Below are 19,072 nucleotides of genomic sequence, written 5' to 3'. Positions count from 1 at the left end.
CAATTAAACTGTATCCTTATTAATCCCTCGTGTTTATTGGCCAGGTTGGCACAATAAACCTACCTATAAATTTATGAATGATAAAGGGTTCATGAGGTAGGGGGGAATGGGGAGGAAGGGGGGAAATGAGCAGCAGATATTAAGGGCTCAAGTAGAAGGCAAATGTTTTGAGAATGATGATGGCAACAAATGGACATATGTTCTTGACACCATGGATGGATGGATGGACTGTGATAAGAATTGTACGAGCCCCCAATAAAATGATGGAAGAAACCCTACCTATCACAGTAAACTGCACAGCATGAAAGTTACCACTTTAATATGTACAACTAGCGGCATTTAGTATATCCACACTGCCAGCCATGCAAACATCACACTATCTAGTTCAAATTTCATCATCTCAAAAGTAAACTCTATGTCCCATTAAGCACTCACTCCCCGTTTTCCTTTCCCTCCATAATCTGCATATTTTGTGTACTAAAGAAAAAAAACCACAACTCACTGGCATCGAAAGGATGCCGACTCGCAGAGCTGCTGTAGGACAAGGTGAGACTGCCCCAATGGGTTCCTAAGGCTGGATAGCTCCTCATGGGAATACAAAGTCCTGTCTTTCTCCCGTGCAGCGGTTGGCCTAGCTGTCAGCAGTCAAGTGCATAACCATTACTCCACACAGATCATTCCGTTTATGACATTTTATGTCTGCATAACGGTTTCAAGGGTCCCCCAGGCAGTACCACCTATCAGTACTTTATTCTTGGTTAGGACCCCTTGCTCTAGGGTGCAATTCTGATGCATGGAGACCCCGTATGTGCAGGGGACAACTCTGGAACTCTTTGGAAGCAAAACAGCAGGCCTGTCTTCCTGGGCCCCACTGGGTAGATTCACTGGAAACCTTTTCAGACAGCGGTCAAGTGCTGAGCTGCTAGCACCGCCCAAGGACTCCCAGCCTAATATTCCATGGCATGTGAACGCCTTATTTCATTTCTCATCAGTGGATGGACATTTGGGTTGTTTCCACGCCATTTGGCTACTGTGACGAGTGCTGCTATGAACAATTCTGTTCAAATTGTGAATATTTGCATATACGCTATAGTTTTAAATTTTCTGTTTGAACACTTGGTTTTGATTCTTATGCATTACGATGTTAATCAGCAATTGTATGTTTAACTTAATGAGGAAATAGGAAAGCGCTTTCTATTGCAGCTGCCGGTGTAAATCCCATCCAGCACTGGGCGAGGGCTCTACTTGCTCCACAGCCACACCAAGGCTTGCTAGCTCTGCTTGACTACAGTCGTCCTAGCAGGCAGGGCTGTGGTTGGTATTAGACACACTTAGTATCTTTTCAAGGGCCTGTTGGCCATCTATAGGCCTTCTTTGAAAAGATTTCTATTCATGTCCTTTGCCCAGTTTTAGATCAATCTATTTCTCTTTTGTTACAGAGATAAGAATTATATCTTAGGGATAGATCAATAAAAGTACATCCCTAGGTCATGATAAACCAGACGATTTGGGTGAACAGCCCATGAACGTCCTTACCTAGAGTGGAAACTCAACAGGTAGAGTTGAACAGAAATATAGAATGGTACCAGACTGAGTAATGGTGGGGAGGGGATGGAACACTTATAGATGGTCCTTTAAGGCTGGTATGCTTGTACATGGTCACAAAGAAAAGCAGCATGCTTTATCTAACTTGGCGCTATGCATTCTCCTCTTCCTTTGGGTTGCTCTCCTCCCTCTTTCTCCAAGTCTGCTCTTTTCTGTTTCCATTAATGAGAGTCCACCGGTATGTAAGGATTTCTGAAAACCACGTTTTATTTACCCAGGACCCCCTTCCCCATGAAGGTTGATCTTACAGCTGTTTACAACCCTCATACACAAAAATTCTGCTTTCTGCCCAACGTCTTAAACTTTATTTTAAAATAATTTCTTCTTAAGAAATATTGAGTTATACATAAAGCAGACTTAAATCTTTTTTCTCTTTATATTATTAACAGTAATGGACAAAAGCTATATTGGCCTCAAGACAAAATACACTAAAGAAATTATTATGCATAGTTCAGAGGACTGAAGGTCTTAGTCAACATTCTAGTAATTCTATTGTAATACACACATGTATAGGACTCTATCTGATCTATCAAGTTTTTCCAAATTTTAAACAAAAATATATATACAATATTTTTTTTTAATTCTTACATTCTGTTCAGCCAGTGAATAAACAAGCTGTGGAAGAATGTCGCCCTTCACAACCGCTTCTGCTAGGTCATCATTATAATTAGCCAATCTCCCAAGAGCCAAAGCTGCAGTCTGTTGAATTGTGGGGACCACATCCAGAAGAAGAGGCCTCAGCAAAGACATTACACCTGAATTAAATTATGAATAAGCAGAAATTAGCAAAATTTAAGTGAAAAGGCAAATGTACAATTCGGTGCTTGTGATGGTAAGAACAGTAAAGGGAAAGCCAGTAAGAGGTAAAGACAAGTAGTAACTGCTGCCAGGTTGACGCCCACTCCTGGCAGCCGTGTCTATGTCAGAGCAGACGTTCATTCCAACTGCGCCTCAGAGGGTGTGCAGGGGCTGGCTTCTCCACAGTGGATCCCACCAGGCCTATCTCGCAAGGCAACCTCTGAAAAGAGACCAACTTCCAACCTTTCGGTGAGCAGTTGACACACTGATTGTTCACTCGACCCACATGCTCTCTGCACTGAAAATTAACGGGATAGCTGGAAGCATCCATGGAGTAATTTTGACAGGGTACAAGCAAAGAAGCCACGAGAGCCACTTGGCTAGGGTCTCATGTTCATTAGAGCTGCAAAACAGACTTGTGACATTTTCTTCAAATAAATAAGTGATGACCTTCAGATAATGATGTGTTTTTGCATTGGCTCTCATAATATTCATTCCAGAGTTGAGTAGATAGTAGGTACGTCATCATCATAACAATAATAATAATAATACAAGTTTATATTAATTAACTGATAATTTATTACTAACCAAGAATTATTCTAGGAACTTTTTTCCATATTAATTTATCATAGCAAACCTATGAAGTAGGCCTTGTTATCTCTATTTTTCAGATAAAGAACCTGGTGTTGTAAATTGTCAAACAACTACAAAATGGTGGAGCCAGGTAAGAAATACAGACATTATTGAAAACTGCAAAATAAGTAATATGCACTGAAGCACTGGTGAGGTGGGGAAAGGAAGACAAAACAATTACATTTTGGTTGTTTCAATAAAAGCTCTATAAAATCTACAAGATAGTCAAACGCTATTCTGTTTTAATCAAAGTGTTTTTAGCCTCATGTTAAACAAAGCAAGGTACTGGCAGAATTTGTGCGGAAGCAAAGGACCCCTGGGCTGTCTTGACTTTACTTGACTTACACTGGCTGTTTGGCTTGAATAAGGAGCCCTGCAGGCTCAGTGGTTAAAACCGGCAGCTATTAACTACAAGGCCAGTGATTTGAACCCACCACACACTCCACAGAAGAAGATGTGGCGGCCTGTTTCTGTAAAGGCTCACAGCCTCTGAAACTCTACAGGGCAGCTCTCTAGAGTAGCTGTGAGTCGAAATTGATTTGTTACAGGTTTGTTATTCAACGTGACATTGCTACACCTTTTCTTTAAAAACAAGCCCCCACTGAGACATACAAACAAACACCACCAATTTCCTTTTTATAAATGTTAAATCCATAAATGTTTAAAAGAGAATAAAAAGACATTTCCACAAATTAAGATAAAATATATAGTACATGCAGTCATCACTCACAGGTTCCTAAAACAAGGTTAGTTATTATTTGAAGAAGGATAACCACATCACCTTACCCGGCTACTTGACTGTGAAAATCCTCCTCTCCCTCCCCCACATACCCTCAGAAGAGCTTGGCCCTGCCACTGCCTGCAGGCGAGGGCTACCCAGTCTTTCAAAGTCAGGGTGGTCTCAACACCACCATCCCCTCTCCTGCCCTCAGGATGGGTGGCCCCAACTCACTCCCTCAATACAACAAAATGCCCTTGGTGGCTTTACCAGGGAAAATGGGCCCCCTGTTTGTGGACAGTAGGGCCTAGGTGCCACAGCGGGGACTCGGGGGCTCACATTGCCCACGGTGGCCCCGTCAGTCCCTCACTCAAGCCTCCCCTGGTTTTTGCTGGGTAGCCTACCCTCCTCTGTTTCAATGTCCATAGTCCAGAGCTGCATCCAAAGCCAAGATGGCCAGGCCTGGCCTCTGCCCTTGACTTTAAACTACAGCGACCACTTCCCCCACCCAACTAGCCTGCCCTACTCTCGTCTGTCCCAACACAGGAGGGGGCATGGAGGGACTGCACAGGCATGAGTCAGCTCATGTGGTGCCCTACAGACCCCAGAGTATCCATCTCAGGTCAAGGCTCCTTCTGAACATAGCCCACTCAGTTCCTGCTACCCCATGGGACTGGGAACTAGGGCTGGACCCCAACGTCCTGCCTCATGGGCCCCATGCGGTGACTCGTCCTCAGGACCCTGGTTGTAGCTATATTGGCCTCAACCAAGGACTCATGGGGAAGTAACCAGTCGCCCTTCGGTTCTGCCTTGGACCCAGTGGATCAGGGAGACCATACCCCCTCTCTTCCTCTCCTGGTGGTATAATAAGCAATACAAGCTTGCTTTCTATACATGCACAGGATCTGCCAGTCAGGGACCCCACCAGGGACCTCAAAGTTCATTACTACCAGAATGTGTCATTCACATGAACAATAATCTCACAGGTTTTTTATTACTGTCGTAAATGCAAAATGTCAGATAATGAGAAGACTCCCTAGTTCAGGAGCAGGTACACTAACAAGCAGGGTACAATGGTATTTAGCACAGATCTAGTTAATGACATGCCTGTCGCTTTCATACTTCCCAATTCCATTTCATCTTTATGTTATTTTTATGTCTAACTTAGCATGGTTGGGTGACCTTACCTAAGGAAGGCCACAATTGCAAGTTGGAATCCCAAATAAGCTGATTAGCTCAGATCCCAAACAAAACAATCATACAGGGTGTTCATTTGAAGTTAGTTACAATGTCAAGATTCTGGATCTTGCTTTGCTTCTACCTGGGCTTTTTAGTTGAATAATTTCTTAAATATGTTACAACACAAGATTTACAGCTGGAGTAAGGCATTAGAAAGCATAGGCTAAAACAATTTGGTCTCCTCTTTGTGGTTTGCTTTGATAGTTGATATTTTTTTAAATGAGCATGTATATTAAATAAAATATAGTCTTTATTCTAAAAACTGAAACTTGAATTTGCTAACAGACATTTAACGTTTCACAGTGAATACATTAATGAGGTCAAGAAACAAAATATCAGTATACTTAGATTGTTTAAAAAGAACCACACCTATTTCATTTATTTTTTCCTGATCAGTTTTTCCCCCTCACTTGTTATATTTATGTGAAGGAAGTAGCTTATTATCTTTTGAAATTTAATTGGGAAATCAATCCATATTGGGTTATTCAATGAAGTATTTTCAATTATATCCTAAAAATTTCAATCTTTTAGTTAGGAATCAGAACAATGGATAAGTGTGTCTGAATGCATATGCAATTAGATTTTATAATGACATTATTTAGAAAATGTACATCAAAATCTAATTTCAGAAATTTTCTGTTTGCAATTTTAGCAGTGAAATATTTTGCCGTTTGCATTTTTCTCAAAAAGGTGTTTCACATGTTTATATATTCGAAAGCATTTTCTACTTTATAAAGTTTCCCATTCTTTTCCTACAGCACCTGGTCCATGAAATACAAAAAACTTTAGGGGTCAATAAAATCACTCATAATTCTTCTACTTCTGTTTTATTATCCAACATCAAAGTTAGACTTATATATGAATGTAGCTGCAGTATCATACTTATTCTATATTCCTTAGTTCAAACAATAATACAGTGAGAAGGATGGATTTTATTATATTCTCTGACTCTTTCTACCCTGGTAACAGTGACGCTCTCGGGACTTCACTGGGGCAGTTCTCCCCTGTCCTGTGGGGTTGCTATGAGTCAGAATTGACTCAATGGCAGTGAGTTCGATTTTTTTATTTGAGCCCTACAAAAGTGAAAAGTAGATTGTCAGTGTGAAATATCTTCACTTGAACAAGATAATTTTCATTGGAGAACAAACTAAGTTCTCATACATACTGCCCAAATTTCCATTGCTTGAATTACCGCTCAGTGCCGCATAATCATCAGCTCCCAGGTGTCGCTCGCCCTCTAAAGGGACACTTTTACCTCTCACACAGATCAACCACGGTGGCTCTGCCAATCTCATTACAGGCCTGTTTGAAAACCACACAGGAAAATGCACAAGGCAGGGAAGTAAAGGAAGCAGCATATCAAAACAAAATTTCCTTACCTGCCTGTCCATCAGGAATCCAGAGATCCGTGGTAAGCGAATGCATGAAAATTTAAAGTCCATAATTATAGCAAACTCAATAATATTATAGTATTCTACAAACAAGGCCTCTTAGTAGTAAGCAATGACCTTTTGGGGTCTCCACTAAGGTATCTAATACGATGATCTACTTATTATGTCAATGGCAAATTATTCGTATAATGTTCACTAATATCTGGAAAAGGGACCCCGGGTGGTGCAGTGGATAAATGCCCAGCTGATAACCAGAAGATCGACTGTGCCAACCCACCACATGCCCCACAGGAGAAAGAATGCGGCAGTCTGCTTCCATGACACTTGTAGCCTTGGGAACGCTAGTGGGCTGTTAGTTGTGCTCTTTCCTATTGGGTTGCAATGAGTTAGAATCAACTCAATGGCCGTGGATTCAGAAGATCTAGAAAACGACTCTCTGTAAAAACTGAGTAAAAGATGTGGAAATACTCTTCAATTTAACTTATAGGATAAATCTTTATGACAGCCTCCTCCCCAAATCACAGCTTGGAGTTCCTTTTGTCTTTGTCTTGTTCCAGTGCTATGCTAGTAATATTGCTTCAAATACTTACACTGAAATTCAGTCATGTGTAAAAGCAAAGTAAGCTGGCTGATACCATCTAAAAGCATTCATTCAAAGAGCAGATCGGGCTTGCCAGGTGGCAGGTAAGCTACAGGAGTACATGCGTTAGTTAAGGCAGCTCTTAGGTGCAAACAACTAACAAGCTAGTGGGGGGACTCGCAGACAGCTTCAAAATGGTCACAATTCTTTCCTTTATACTTTCAGAATTTGGACCAAATTAGTTTGTGTATGCTAATGACACTTTTTAAAATTAAAATATCATCTTATTGTGGGCTCTTACAACTCATAATAGCCCACATGAGATTAGTTAGTTTATTGTGCCAGCTGGGCTGATGATAAACACATGTGGGATTAATTGAAGGGCAGAGAGATAAATGGTTTGGCGAGCCTCGCTGTTCTTTTCTCTCGCTCTTTGATCATCGGACCAGCGTGCGGCTGCCTTGCTTGTTCTGTGCCTCAATTTGCAAGCTACACTACCTGTGGGACACCTAACCTGTGGACTGTGTCGCTGTAATTTGAGGCCCCTTTAAAACCTGCCTCACCAGAGAATTGGAATGTACCTCTCTGGAGTTGGGGACTGACTGTTGGTGACCTGCCTTGCTGTTTGCTGCCTGTGCCGGGATAGCCTCAATCTCTCTACAGAGGCGGCCCTCAAGACTTGAAGGACTGCCAGTGTCGCACAACTCTCTCACAGGAGTGAGTTGCACTGAGCCATTTGTACTGCTTTATAATTGAGCTGTTCATTTCTTATATTATCTATCTATCTACCTGGATATAATTTAACAGTTCATTTCTTGTGAGATATATATATATCAGCAATCTGGTTTTCTCTCTCTAGAGAACCCTAATACAGCACATCAATTGTATCAAGCATACTTATACATATGTTGCCATTATTATTTTCTAAACATTTACTTTCTACTTAAGCCCTTGGTATCAGCTCTTCTACCCCCACTTTCATGACCCCTAATATTATTTTCATATCTTACATGGACTGCTGTCTCCCTTCCCCCACCATTTCTATTGTCCCCCGGGGGGAGGGTGTGGTTGTGTCAATCACTGCTATCGATTGGTTCCTCCTTCCTCTCCTCCTCTCCACCTTTTCCCTACCCTCCTGGCATCACTACTCCCATTCCTGTTCCTGGATTCTGTGTGTCATAGGCGCTTATATCTGTACCTGTGTACATGCTCCATTCTAACCGCATGGAGTCATGATAGTGGGGGGTGAGGAAGCCTCAAGGAACTGTTGGAATAGAATGTGTTTCATGGGTGCTATACTGTGCCCTGATTGACTCATCCCTTCCTTGTGACCCTTCTGTGAGGGGATGTCCCATTGTCTACAGATGGGTCTTGAGACTCTGCTCTGACCCCCCCTCATTCTTAACAATATGATTTTTGTTTGTTTGTTTGTTTGTTTGTTTGTTTGTTTGTGGTCTTCTGATGCCTGTTACTCTATCTCATAGAAACCTCATGGTTGCACAGTCTGGTGTGCTTCTTCCATGTGGCTTGTTGCTTCTGAGCTGGATGGCTGCTTGTTTAACTTCAAGCTTTTAAGACCCCAGACACTATATCTATTGATAGCCAGGCACCATCAGCTTTCTTCACATTTGTTTCTGCACCCATTTGTCTTCAGCGATCGTGCTGGGAGGGTGAGCATCACAGAATGCCAGGTTGTTAGAACAAAGTGTTCTTGTGTTGAGACAGGGCTTGGACAGAGGCCCAAGTCCATCCAAGTTAAAAAAAAATTATGGCATATATAAGCCACCAGGAAGAATAACACTAAACATTTCCAATGGCAAAAATCCATTTACTCTCATATTACCAAACCCATTGTCATCAAGTTAATTCTAACTCATAGCAGCCCAGTAGGACAAGAGGAGAATTGTCTGACAGGGTTTCCAAGCCAAAGGGAAGCAAACTGACACATCATTCTCTCAGTGCAGCTGGTGGGTTTGAACCACCCATCTTTCAGTTACCAGGTGTGTGCTTTCACCATTTCGCCACCAGGACTCCTTATTCTCATTTTACATGTATATCTGTCTATGTGTCATCTCTATTGTGCTTTAAGTAGATATTTAACATATCAACTATGTTGCTTTAAAAACAAGTATCTACATACCGGGTCTTTGTCTACACTTGAAGCCCAGGCTGCGGGCAGTCCAGGGCACCAGCTGCCCTGCAGAAGAAAGATGCAGCTAGCTACTCCTGAACAGGATTTCAGCCTTAGAAACTCAAAGTAGCAGTTCTAGTCTCTCCTACATAGAATCACTAGGCATCAGAATCAACTCTAGCAGTGTGTTAAAAGACTTCTAGTTGCTGGTTATTTCTTAAAGTCTTTAATTTCTTCTTTTGATATTTTCAAATAGTGATTTCTACCACATTACATTATAAAATTAAATGAAACAGGAATAATTTGGATAAAGACGACGAAGCTGTCTACTCTTTGCCATATATGCGAAACCAGCAGCTAGCATTTCATGTAATATACAGAAATTGAATACATTTCCCCTTCAAAGAAACAGCAGAGTGTTTCCCTTTATCAACACTCTAATTTAATATGGTCCTGGAAATCTTAGAGCCATGACATCCACATTGGCATAGAAGAAACACAGCTCTCTTTATTTGCAGACGATGTAATCCTTTATAGAGAAAGCCCTCATAATGCAACTAAAAAATTGCTGGAACTAATTGGAAAATGAAGATCATTATAAAACAATCTACTGGATTCTTATAAAGAAGAGAACTACAAAAAGGACATTAAAATAACAATATCCTTTACAGTAACCATTCAAAAGAAAAAAATACTAAGAACAAATTTTACCAGAGGGACAAAAGACATGTACAAAGAAAACTATAAAACATTTCTATAAGAAACCGAAAGAGACTTACATAAATGGGAGCATGCCCAATGTTCACGGATAGACATATTTAAAATAGAAAATATGTCAATATTACCAAAAGCACTCCATAAACTCAGTGCAATTCTTACCCAACCCTAGAACAATCCTTCCAAAAAATGAAAAGATTAGTGAGAAACTTGATATGAAAAGGAAAGCAGCCCAGGATAAAAACAACTCCACACATCGATGGTGTCCGGCATGTTTGTACACAGGTCACTGTCATTCTTTTCCAGACATGTACTTTCTATTGAGCCCTCGGGATCAGCTCTTTCCCCGCTTACTTCCTACCCCACCACCCTCGTGGCCCTATGATTATAGATTGTTATTTTTTTCATATCTCACACTGGCCGCTGTCCCCCTTCCCCTCTGGTTTCTGTTGTTCTTCCCCCTGGAGGGGGGGGTGTGGTTATGTGCCATGCATTGCAATAGGTGCCCCCTCCCTCCCCTCCTCTCCCTGGATTCCCCCTACCCTCTTGGTATCGCTATTCCTATTCCTATCCTGGGTTCCGTGTGTCATATGGATTGTAACAAGAGTTGTAAGAGCCCCCCAAATAAAATATTTTTTTAATTAACATTACCCAGGAAAAAAAACCCAAAAACAATGTTGAGTCTGTCGAACACCTCACAATATGGACAAAACTGGAGAACATTCTGCCATTAGTCAATCTTACAGATATAAATATTTCATAGTACTGCTATAGTGGAAGGAAGGAGATGGAAGAAAGGTTCTTACACCAAAGGAGTGAGATTTTGAAGGCTACAGGAGGTAAGTGTGGGGGGAGGAGGAGGGTGGACAGGTGGGGGTTGGAAACAAGAGGTAAAGAGGGAGAATGGGTGGAAAGGGGAAAAAAGAAGGAAGGCGCCCATGTGGGCCGGGAGCTGGGGGGTTTGGGGCACTCTCACTGTGTTAATGATACAGGCTGCGCAGCTTTGCTTGGTCTACGCTTTTGTATGTGTCACATTCCATAAAGAAAGGGAAAACAATGAAATGAAAACATCCTAAACAGAGAAAGGTCCTAGCCTTTAAAAACCCCTCCAGATTCCTGGCCCATCAGACCTACATTATCTGCTAAGAATATACATGGTTTATCTACATTGTAACATGTATCAGAATTTCCTTTCTCTTTATGGCTGAGTTTAGGCTCTCCAAAGGCCAGGTCATTATTTGAAAATTGACATTATGCAAAAATGACCAAAAGGTGATTCATTACATAGCTGCCAAATCACAGTCTTGCATAAGTGCCAACCAACCAAGAATCATGGCCTATCCTCTTTAACACATTACCCCAGCCATCAGAGCCAGCAGTGTATTTGCCTCAGCAGTTGTTACTGCCAGACATACATAATTTGCAAAATAGTTGCATAGATTTTTTTTCTACTGCGGTAAATGCAGTATGTCAGCTAACAACATAGTCACTGGGTGAAAAGTGGGTATAACACTTTTGTTTATCCACACATCTGTACAGGGAAAGAGGGAGCTATTCTTTAAGTGTCAATCACTGAGTTTCTATTAAGGGTGACATAAAACGTTGGAAGCATAGTGGAGTTTACATTCCATGATAAATATAATTGATATCAATGGGTTGCATGCTTTAAAAAATGTTGAAATGGTTATATATGTATTTTACAATAAGAGAAAAGGGACAACAAATCTGAATAGACATTTCTCCAAAGAAGATATGGTCAATAAGCACATGAAACAAAGCTCAACATCACTGGCCATTAGGGAATGCAAATTAAATTCACAATGAGCTATCATCTCACATGTATATAATAGATAAGCTATATGTAAAATTATTAAAAAATAAAAATTGGGGGGAAAACAAAATAATTGTTTGGTGATTTAGCAAAACTTAGCATTGCTGGTGGAAATGTAAACTGCTTTAACTTGTAGAAAATATAGAATTATCCTATCACCTAACCATTTCTCCCCCAAAAACTTGAAGACAGAGACTCAGACAGATACTCCCACAGTAGTATTCACAATAGCCAACAGCACTCACAGTAGCTCAAAGGTAGAAAAGCAAGTAACCGTGCACTTCAGATGGATGGCAACAAAATGTGGAATATATTCGACCACAAAGAGGAATGCAGGGGGAGTGCAGTGAACTATTTCGTGTGGCTCTTCTAGTCACAGTCTTTGTTATCCCCCACCAAAGATATTTTCCAATAGGTCTGGGTAGAGAAGGTGAGGGAAGATACTTGTTGGATTGCATGATTCAGCTGTAAATGGTTGCTAACAGGGCTTATTTTGATGGCCATCCTGCTAGGTATTAAATAAGACGTCTGAGAAGCAGGAAGTGGGAATCTCACTATCAGCAACAGCCAAGAGTAGAAGGTATTCTTTGGATCCCGAGGTCCTTGTGCGCTGAACCTCCTTGTTCCAGGAGCCAGCTGTGACACCAGAGGAGCACTCGTGGAGCAGGCACCGCAGAACCAAGAGCCAGATCCTTGGACTTCCCAGACCCCAGAGCAGATTAAGCTGAACACCCTTAGGGAGGAGGCTGGCTTATGGAGTGGGGTGTGCCGCCAGGCACACACTTTGGGGAGCTGGAGCTGAGGGTCTTCAGGTTGAGGCTTATAGTGCAATAGCATGCCTTTTGGGCATTTACCGACAGGCTAAAGAGCGCTTTGTAACGCTGCACACTCAGGACAGAGGCCAAGGGGCTATGTGGCTTAGAGGTCAAAGATCAGAGAGGCCTAGTCTGCAGGCACAGCTGAGAAGAGGCTATATTGACCTAATCATCATATCCCCAGCATTTATGGCCTGTGGTTGTGTTGTTAGGTGCCATCATGTTGGTTGCAACCCTATGCACAACAGAATGAAACACTTCCCAGTCCTGCGCCATTCTTAACCTACACCTGTTGGTGTAGCCAGTGTCCATCCATCTCATTATGGGCCATCCCCTTTTTCATTGCCCTTCCACCTTACCAAGCACAATGTCATTCTCCACGGCTTGGTCTCTCCTAACACTATGTCCAAAGTATGTACAACAAAGTCTTGCCATCTTTGCCTCTAAGGAGCACTTACTTCTTCCGAGACAGGTTTGTCTGTCTTATTATTAGCAGTTCACAGTACTTTCAACATTCCTCTCCAGCACCACAATTCAAGCTGTTAGCTTCTTTAATAAACCCCCTAACTGTGAGTATTGTCTGAATTCTGTGTGGCCACCGCAATGAAGAGCAAACCTAGCTGTGAGAAGTAGAGTGCTGGGGGTGGGAGCGCTGGTAGCAGAACTAGTAACAGGTTGCAGGAGGGACATATCTGACTTTGGCAGTACACGAAGAAACCGTGGGTGAGTACTGCTGGTGGCAGTGATTCTTTTCTTCCCTCTTGGGAAATCAGAGGATATCAGCTGCCCCATGCATGCCATTTATGCAACACGCTACAAGATGATGAGCCTTGAAAACACTATGCCACATGCAATAAATCAGACACAAAAAGACACATATTGTCTCGTCCCATTTACATAAAACACCTAGGATAGACAAGTGCATAGAATGCCAAAGAGATTAGTGTTCGCCAAGAGCTTCTCTTGGTGCTCACGAGAATGGTAGAAGGGCAGATTCTTAAAAAGTCTTTGTGGGACTCTCCTTGCTTCCACGCAGATTCTCAGTCCAACAACCCCACGAAGGACTAAAATGACCCTGAGCTTCTTTGAAGCAGCAACAGACAGCAGCAGCCCTGAGGTCCCTCAGCAGCTCTGGTACCAGCTTAAGCCCAAATTACTGCTTCCACTCCCTCAAACGTCCAGGTCTTCTACACCTGTCCTCCATGCACACTCCCCATTTCGGTCCTCAAGCACACCTCAAAAGCCACCAGGTTTCACAATTAGAAGACAGTCACGCTACCCAAAGGCCGAAATAGCATTTATTAGAAACTCTTAAAAGAATAAAGCATAAAACCAAGCAGCAATTAAAGGACTAGGATTCTAGTCCCAGTTTGAACATTAACTGACTTTGTGATGAAGACAATTATCTAAGCTGCTTTGAGCTTAAATATCCACACGGAAGAAGATACCTTAAGTACCTACCCAAGGTATTCAAAGGATCAAGTCTCAGTTTTGGTTTTGGTTTTTTTTGATGTGAGAAAACTCTTAGAAAAATATTCACTCCTTCCTTCAGTCTATTTAAATATTTTAAACATCTACAGTTGCTAAGCTTTATGCAAGCATGGACTTTATAGTTAGTGGAGAGCAAGTAACTAAATAACTACAATTTTGAAAGAGAAACAGAAGCAAAGAAAGCATAAATCAAAAGACTTAATTTACTGTGAAGGTTTAGGAGCGGTTTCCCTAAGGAATCCACATCTAAACAGAACCATAGAAAATGAACAGAAAAAGTTTAGGCAAAAACATGTATTAAAAGGGTCATAGCAGAGGTGCAAAAGTCCTGTGGCATCATTGAAATGTAGAATGGAATAATGAAGTACTAAAATAAAAGGAACTTTGCAAAAATAGTTAGTTTGCAACAATCAATTTAATCCACAAAATTAGCTATTTCTAAGGTCCATCTTCTTACAGTCTCACTTGTAGCTTGGATTTTTTTTCTTCAATCGCCCAGATTTTCCTTTAAAAAAAAATGACCCTCATTACCTATTGTTTTCTATTTATGTACTAATTCTTAGCTAACAAAAAATAAATAAATGCTCACATAGGAACAGTGGTTTGAAGCACAGAACAAATTCTTCATGTCGTTTTCAGGGCACAGTGGTAAGTGCATGTTGTTCAGATTTTATATAGCCCCCTTGCATATTTTTCACTTTAACTATGCAGCCAACTTCTGTCTCTCCTATTTTAAGTCAATATTTAAAATTAGTTTTCTATTCATAACTGTTTGATTCCTTGTGTGTTGTCAAATATACCCATTTTAAACTAAAGGTCTTATTTTAACTTGCTTTACTAAATTTCCTTTCCATTTAAAGATCTTTTAGAACAAGAGTTTGGTAAGAGATTTTGGGTATATGCCAGGATGGTTGAAAAATACAGGCTTCCTAGAAGTTTTTCCTTCTCCTAGAATATTGAGATGCTAGAGCATTCTTCGGTAGCTGTGAAAGCACGCAAGCAACCAAGCGGTGAGTTACATTCGACAAGTCTGCTGTGAAAGCCCTCTGTGGTGTGCTAAGCAAAGAGGTCACCTTGAGGACTAGGGTGTTCCTGAGAGATGTCATGATACTATCAATGCCAAAGCTCGTTTACATGCAAAAGCTAGACATGACTAAGGAAGCCCGAAGATTGGCTACCTTTGAATGATGGCACCGGCAAAGACTATTAAATAGACCAAGGGCAGCCAGAAGCACAAACAAATGTGTTCTGAAATGAGGGCAGCCAGGCTGTTCCTTAAAAGCAAGGCTAGCCAGACTGACACACCTTGGACATTATCAGGAGACCAGTACCTAGAGGAGGAGAGGGAGGTGGTTCTTGGTAGAGAGCCAGTGAGAAAGAGGAACACCTTCAATGAGAAGGATTGGCATAGTGGCTGCAACAATGGGATCCAGCAAAGCAATGAATTTAAAGGATGGTGCAGGACCAGGCAGTGTCTCACTGCTGCAATAGGGGCACCTAACAACCAACCAGGAGCATCGAGTCTAGTCCAAGTCGAGAGGCCTTGGAAGGGCTCTACAGAGCAGAGTGGAGCTGCTCCGTAGTTTCTGAGACTAAATCTTCAGGTGTGTTTGAACCGCCAACATTCCAGTTAGCATCCCACTACGCCATCAGGGCTCATCCTGCTCTAGAAACACATAATTTAAAATCCTTTTAAATCAACAATATGCTATTTTCTTGAACCCTGAATCCATTAAATTGCCTAAATCTGTACGTTCCTTTCAAATAAATGTATATTTAAAGTATAATACAAACTTGTTTTCCTATTCTTCTGAAAATGTGCAGAACTACAATTGGCCATGCTCTACAGCACATATAGATGAAATATGAGAGTATCAATTTTCTTAGGTAACTACTGATTCAGGAAGCTATTTTATATAGCTGGGCAATATACAAATAACTTTCTATAACTTTTATTAGCTTATTTTAGAAGGCCTCCTAAACAGATTTAGGAGTGGCCTGGTATTCCAATACACCACAAAACATCTTTTTTTATATTTCATAACCAACCACCTCCAATTACTGAAATTGTAAAACTGGTATAAGTAATAATATATTCTCTCTCCTCTTACAGTCATATATTACTGATTATTCAAAGAGGAAAGGTATCAAAATAGTTGCAAGTATCTTAAATAGTTGCAAGATGTAACAAATAACTCGAGTTTGAGACTACATAAAGGTATTTTATAACAACTATTAAAAAACAAATGTTAAACTTTTTTTTTTTTACAAATGTTAAACTTTTAAATGGATTTATTATTTGTTCTTTTACCCTTGGAAGGATAAAACCTGAAGTTAATAAAAAAATAAGCAAAACAACATTATAGATACTTTGTACACTGTACTTTCAAGTAACAATATTAATTCGTAATCATTTTGATTAGAAATCAGTAAATTCATTCTTGGCCAAAAAAACCCAATTAAGAGATTACCCAACATTTTAACTTTACTTGGGTAATTCTTTTGGACTTGTTTAATAAGGCAAGTTCTCTTGTTAGCACAACAAAATTCAATGAAAACAAAGATATTAACATTGAAATAAAATACTGATAATTTTCATCTTTAATATTCCTTTCACACTGAATGAATTATTAACAAGTGAACCAGGGATTTGATTACTCTGGAAAATGTTTCTCACGTTAGTTTTAATCTATAATACAGATTAAACCTATTTAATAACCACTGTGCCCCCAGAGCTCATTTCTCCTGAGACAGTAGACTTAAAATGTAGATGTATAACCACTCTGATTTTCTCAATTTATTTACAGTAACAGATAGATGCAAACCATAGACACACACCACCACCCACACGTCCCCTCTCCCCCAGGCCAGCGCTGTGAAATCTGGATGAAGGTGGCCGGAGGATGGAAAGCCAGCATCAAGGGATTTCGCCCGGGCTAAATCGCTTGCAAGGGATTCAAGCAGACCCTTCCTCTTACACTAACTCAAAGATGAGAAATAACGTGTCAACCACACTGGAATTCCTTTACTGTGAGAAAAGCTGGAGGTGATCAAAGACAGGTTGACATGCAGTGGCACCCGGACAAAATGGGTCCGTTTAGGGTAGACTATCATTGACGTAAAATGACTTCCAGGCAATTTGTCCGGCGTTAACGTTCACCCCATGCCAGCCTGGTTGCAATAAAAATGGAAATCGGGGCGTGGGGTCCCTCACACCAATCTGGAATCTTTACCCCCTCCGCCTCCCGCGCAGAAGTCCCGCTGAAGATGCTCCTCCGGCCTTGGAAGGGGTGGGACAAACTTAACGACACCGTCCCGCCCGCCCCCTTTTAACCAGCTCCCAGGGGCCAGGGGAGCCTGGGCTGGGGACCTGGGCTGACCAGGGGCCAGGGGTGTTCACCCAGGGTCGGCGGAGCCCAGGGTTGGGAGCGAGCGAGGCGGGGGCAAAGGCACCAAACAGCACGGGAGTCGGGTGGGGGGCGGGGTGGTGCAGAGCTCACCCGCGTTCTGCAGCGTCTCGATGTTTTGGGGTCTTGTCGCCAGCTCCGCCACCATCTGCACGAACTGGGTCCGGGCTTTCTGGTACTGCTCAAACACTGCAGGGCAGAGGCAGGTGGGAGCGCGCCGCCGACGTCGCCCCGCCGCCCCGCCCCCCGTCCGGGCGCCCCGCGGCCCACGGCTCACCTTGCAGCACCTGCCTCTGACTCATGGCGTCCGCAGCCCCGCTCCGCCCTCGGGAAACTCGGCGGCGACCGCGGCTGGTCGGCGCCCGGCCTGCGAGTTCGCGGAGCCAGCGACCGTCGCGACGACGCGCCCGGAGCGGGGATCCGTTTCTCTGTGTACGCGCGTCTCCGGGGCAACCGACCGGAACCGGAACGCGGCGGGCTCGCAGCTGCGGCCCGTCTCCGGCGTGACGTCATGGCCGTGGGGCCGCGCCGCGCCGCGCCGAGTGGCTGCGCCGGAGCGGCCGAGCCCGAGCGGGTGGACCCGGGCGGGCCTCGGCGGGCTTCCGCGAGCCCCGGCCGCAGTGGTGAGCCGTCGAGCGTCCTCCTCCGCACCCTTTATTCAAGAACTGCGTGATCCACAGGGGGTTACAGACCGAACCCGAACCGCAGATCCGCGGGATGTCCAGACTGCAGCCCTGGCTGCGGCCACGAGCTTGCCTCACACGTCGAGGGGACACGGTTGAAGGGGGGCGAGATCGCCCGCTACAGCAAGGACGTGGTGCTCAGCTTGGGTGGCCAAGAGAAATAGCACGTGTTATGGTGTCACTTAATGAGTACGTTATTGTTAATGCACTCTAAAGTCAAGCGCTTCCTTTTTAATCCGGCTTTTAGATACCTGGAATTTCTGGTTTCAACATTCCTAGAGGGTTAAGACAGCCATGTTCCTGTTCTTAATTATACTGTAATGAAAGCGTTGAGTAAGCACAATTAGGGATTCCGTGAGAAAAGCAGACAAGGAAACAAATGAGAGAAGTCTCCCGTGGCTGTCTAATGACTGCTGACTTTTTTCCTTTTTCCTCGCCTTTTTGTGATTTCCACATTTTCCCTGTCTTTTCATTCTAAGCTTCATTTTATTGATATCCCCAAAGAAAGTCTGAATGTACATTTTTTCATGTAAAAATTTTAAACCAGACACCCCCGTCATGTAACTTAACACAACTAGGCTTTTTGTTTTTTAAACAAAATTAAGTGCTTCGATGTTGAAAACTATATTCCAAATACTTCAGTGACAGGTGTAAACTTCAAATGTTTTTCTGCCAAAACTACAATTTCACCAGGTCTCAAGGCAGTATGTAACCAGGGTTGTTGCGGGGTAGTGCCAAGACCAGGGCACTCCTCTCTCCAACTGATGGGAGCAGGTAAGCAAACTTAAGGGAGTTAGTTCGGATGAGTTCTCTATCAAAATCTTTGAGGTGTAGCCCTGACCTGATGAAGCCCTATTATTTCCAGGTGCTCCAATAACTAGAGATTGGACCCACAGCCAAACGGGGAAAGTGTGTTCCCTGCCACCCTCAGAACAGGTGTAGGTCTTTTACTTTGGCAGTTGAGAAGCCAGAGGATGCCCACAATCACTTAACTTGAAGGCGTACTTAACAGGATGATGTCTACATTTCCCCA

The 19,072-nt window shown here is 42.5% G+C and overlaps 1 protein-coding gene across 1 annotated transcript in view; it reads right to left on the bottom strand.

Moving 5' to 3' along the window:
* SPAG6 (sperm associated antigen 6) overlaps positions 1-17,797 on the bottom strand; it is a 66,768-nt gene extending 48,971 nt beyond the window's left edge. Inside the window, exons 1-3 of the mRNA XM_075553190.1 lie at positions 17,634-17,797; positions 17,450-17,545; positions 2,194-2,360 (exon numbers count right to left, since the gene is read on the bottom strand). Coding sequence (XP_075409305.1) covers positions 2,194-2,360; positions 17,450-17,545; positions 17,634-17,658 — 288 coding nt within the window. The 5' untranslated portion in view covers positions 17,659-17,797. The remainder of the gene's footprint in view (positions 1-2,193; positions 2,361-17,449; positions 17,546-17,633) is intronic.
* Between the last annotated feature and the right edge of the window lie 1,275 nt (positions 17,798-19,072).

The sequence above is a fragment of the Tenrec ecaudatus genome, chromosome 6 (assembly GCF_050624435.1).
Source record: "Tenrec ecaudatus isolate mTenEca1 chromosome 6, mTenEca1.hap1, whole genome shotgun sequence".
Taxonomy (NCBI): Eukaryota; Metazoa; Chordata; class Mammalia; order Afrosoricida; family Tenrecidae; genus Tenrec; species Tenrec ecaudatus.
The sequence above is the reverse complement of the archived record's forward strand: the minus strand, read 5'-3'. Positions and strand labels throughout refer to the sequence as shown.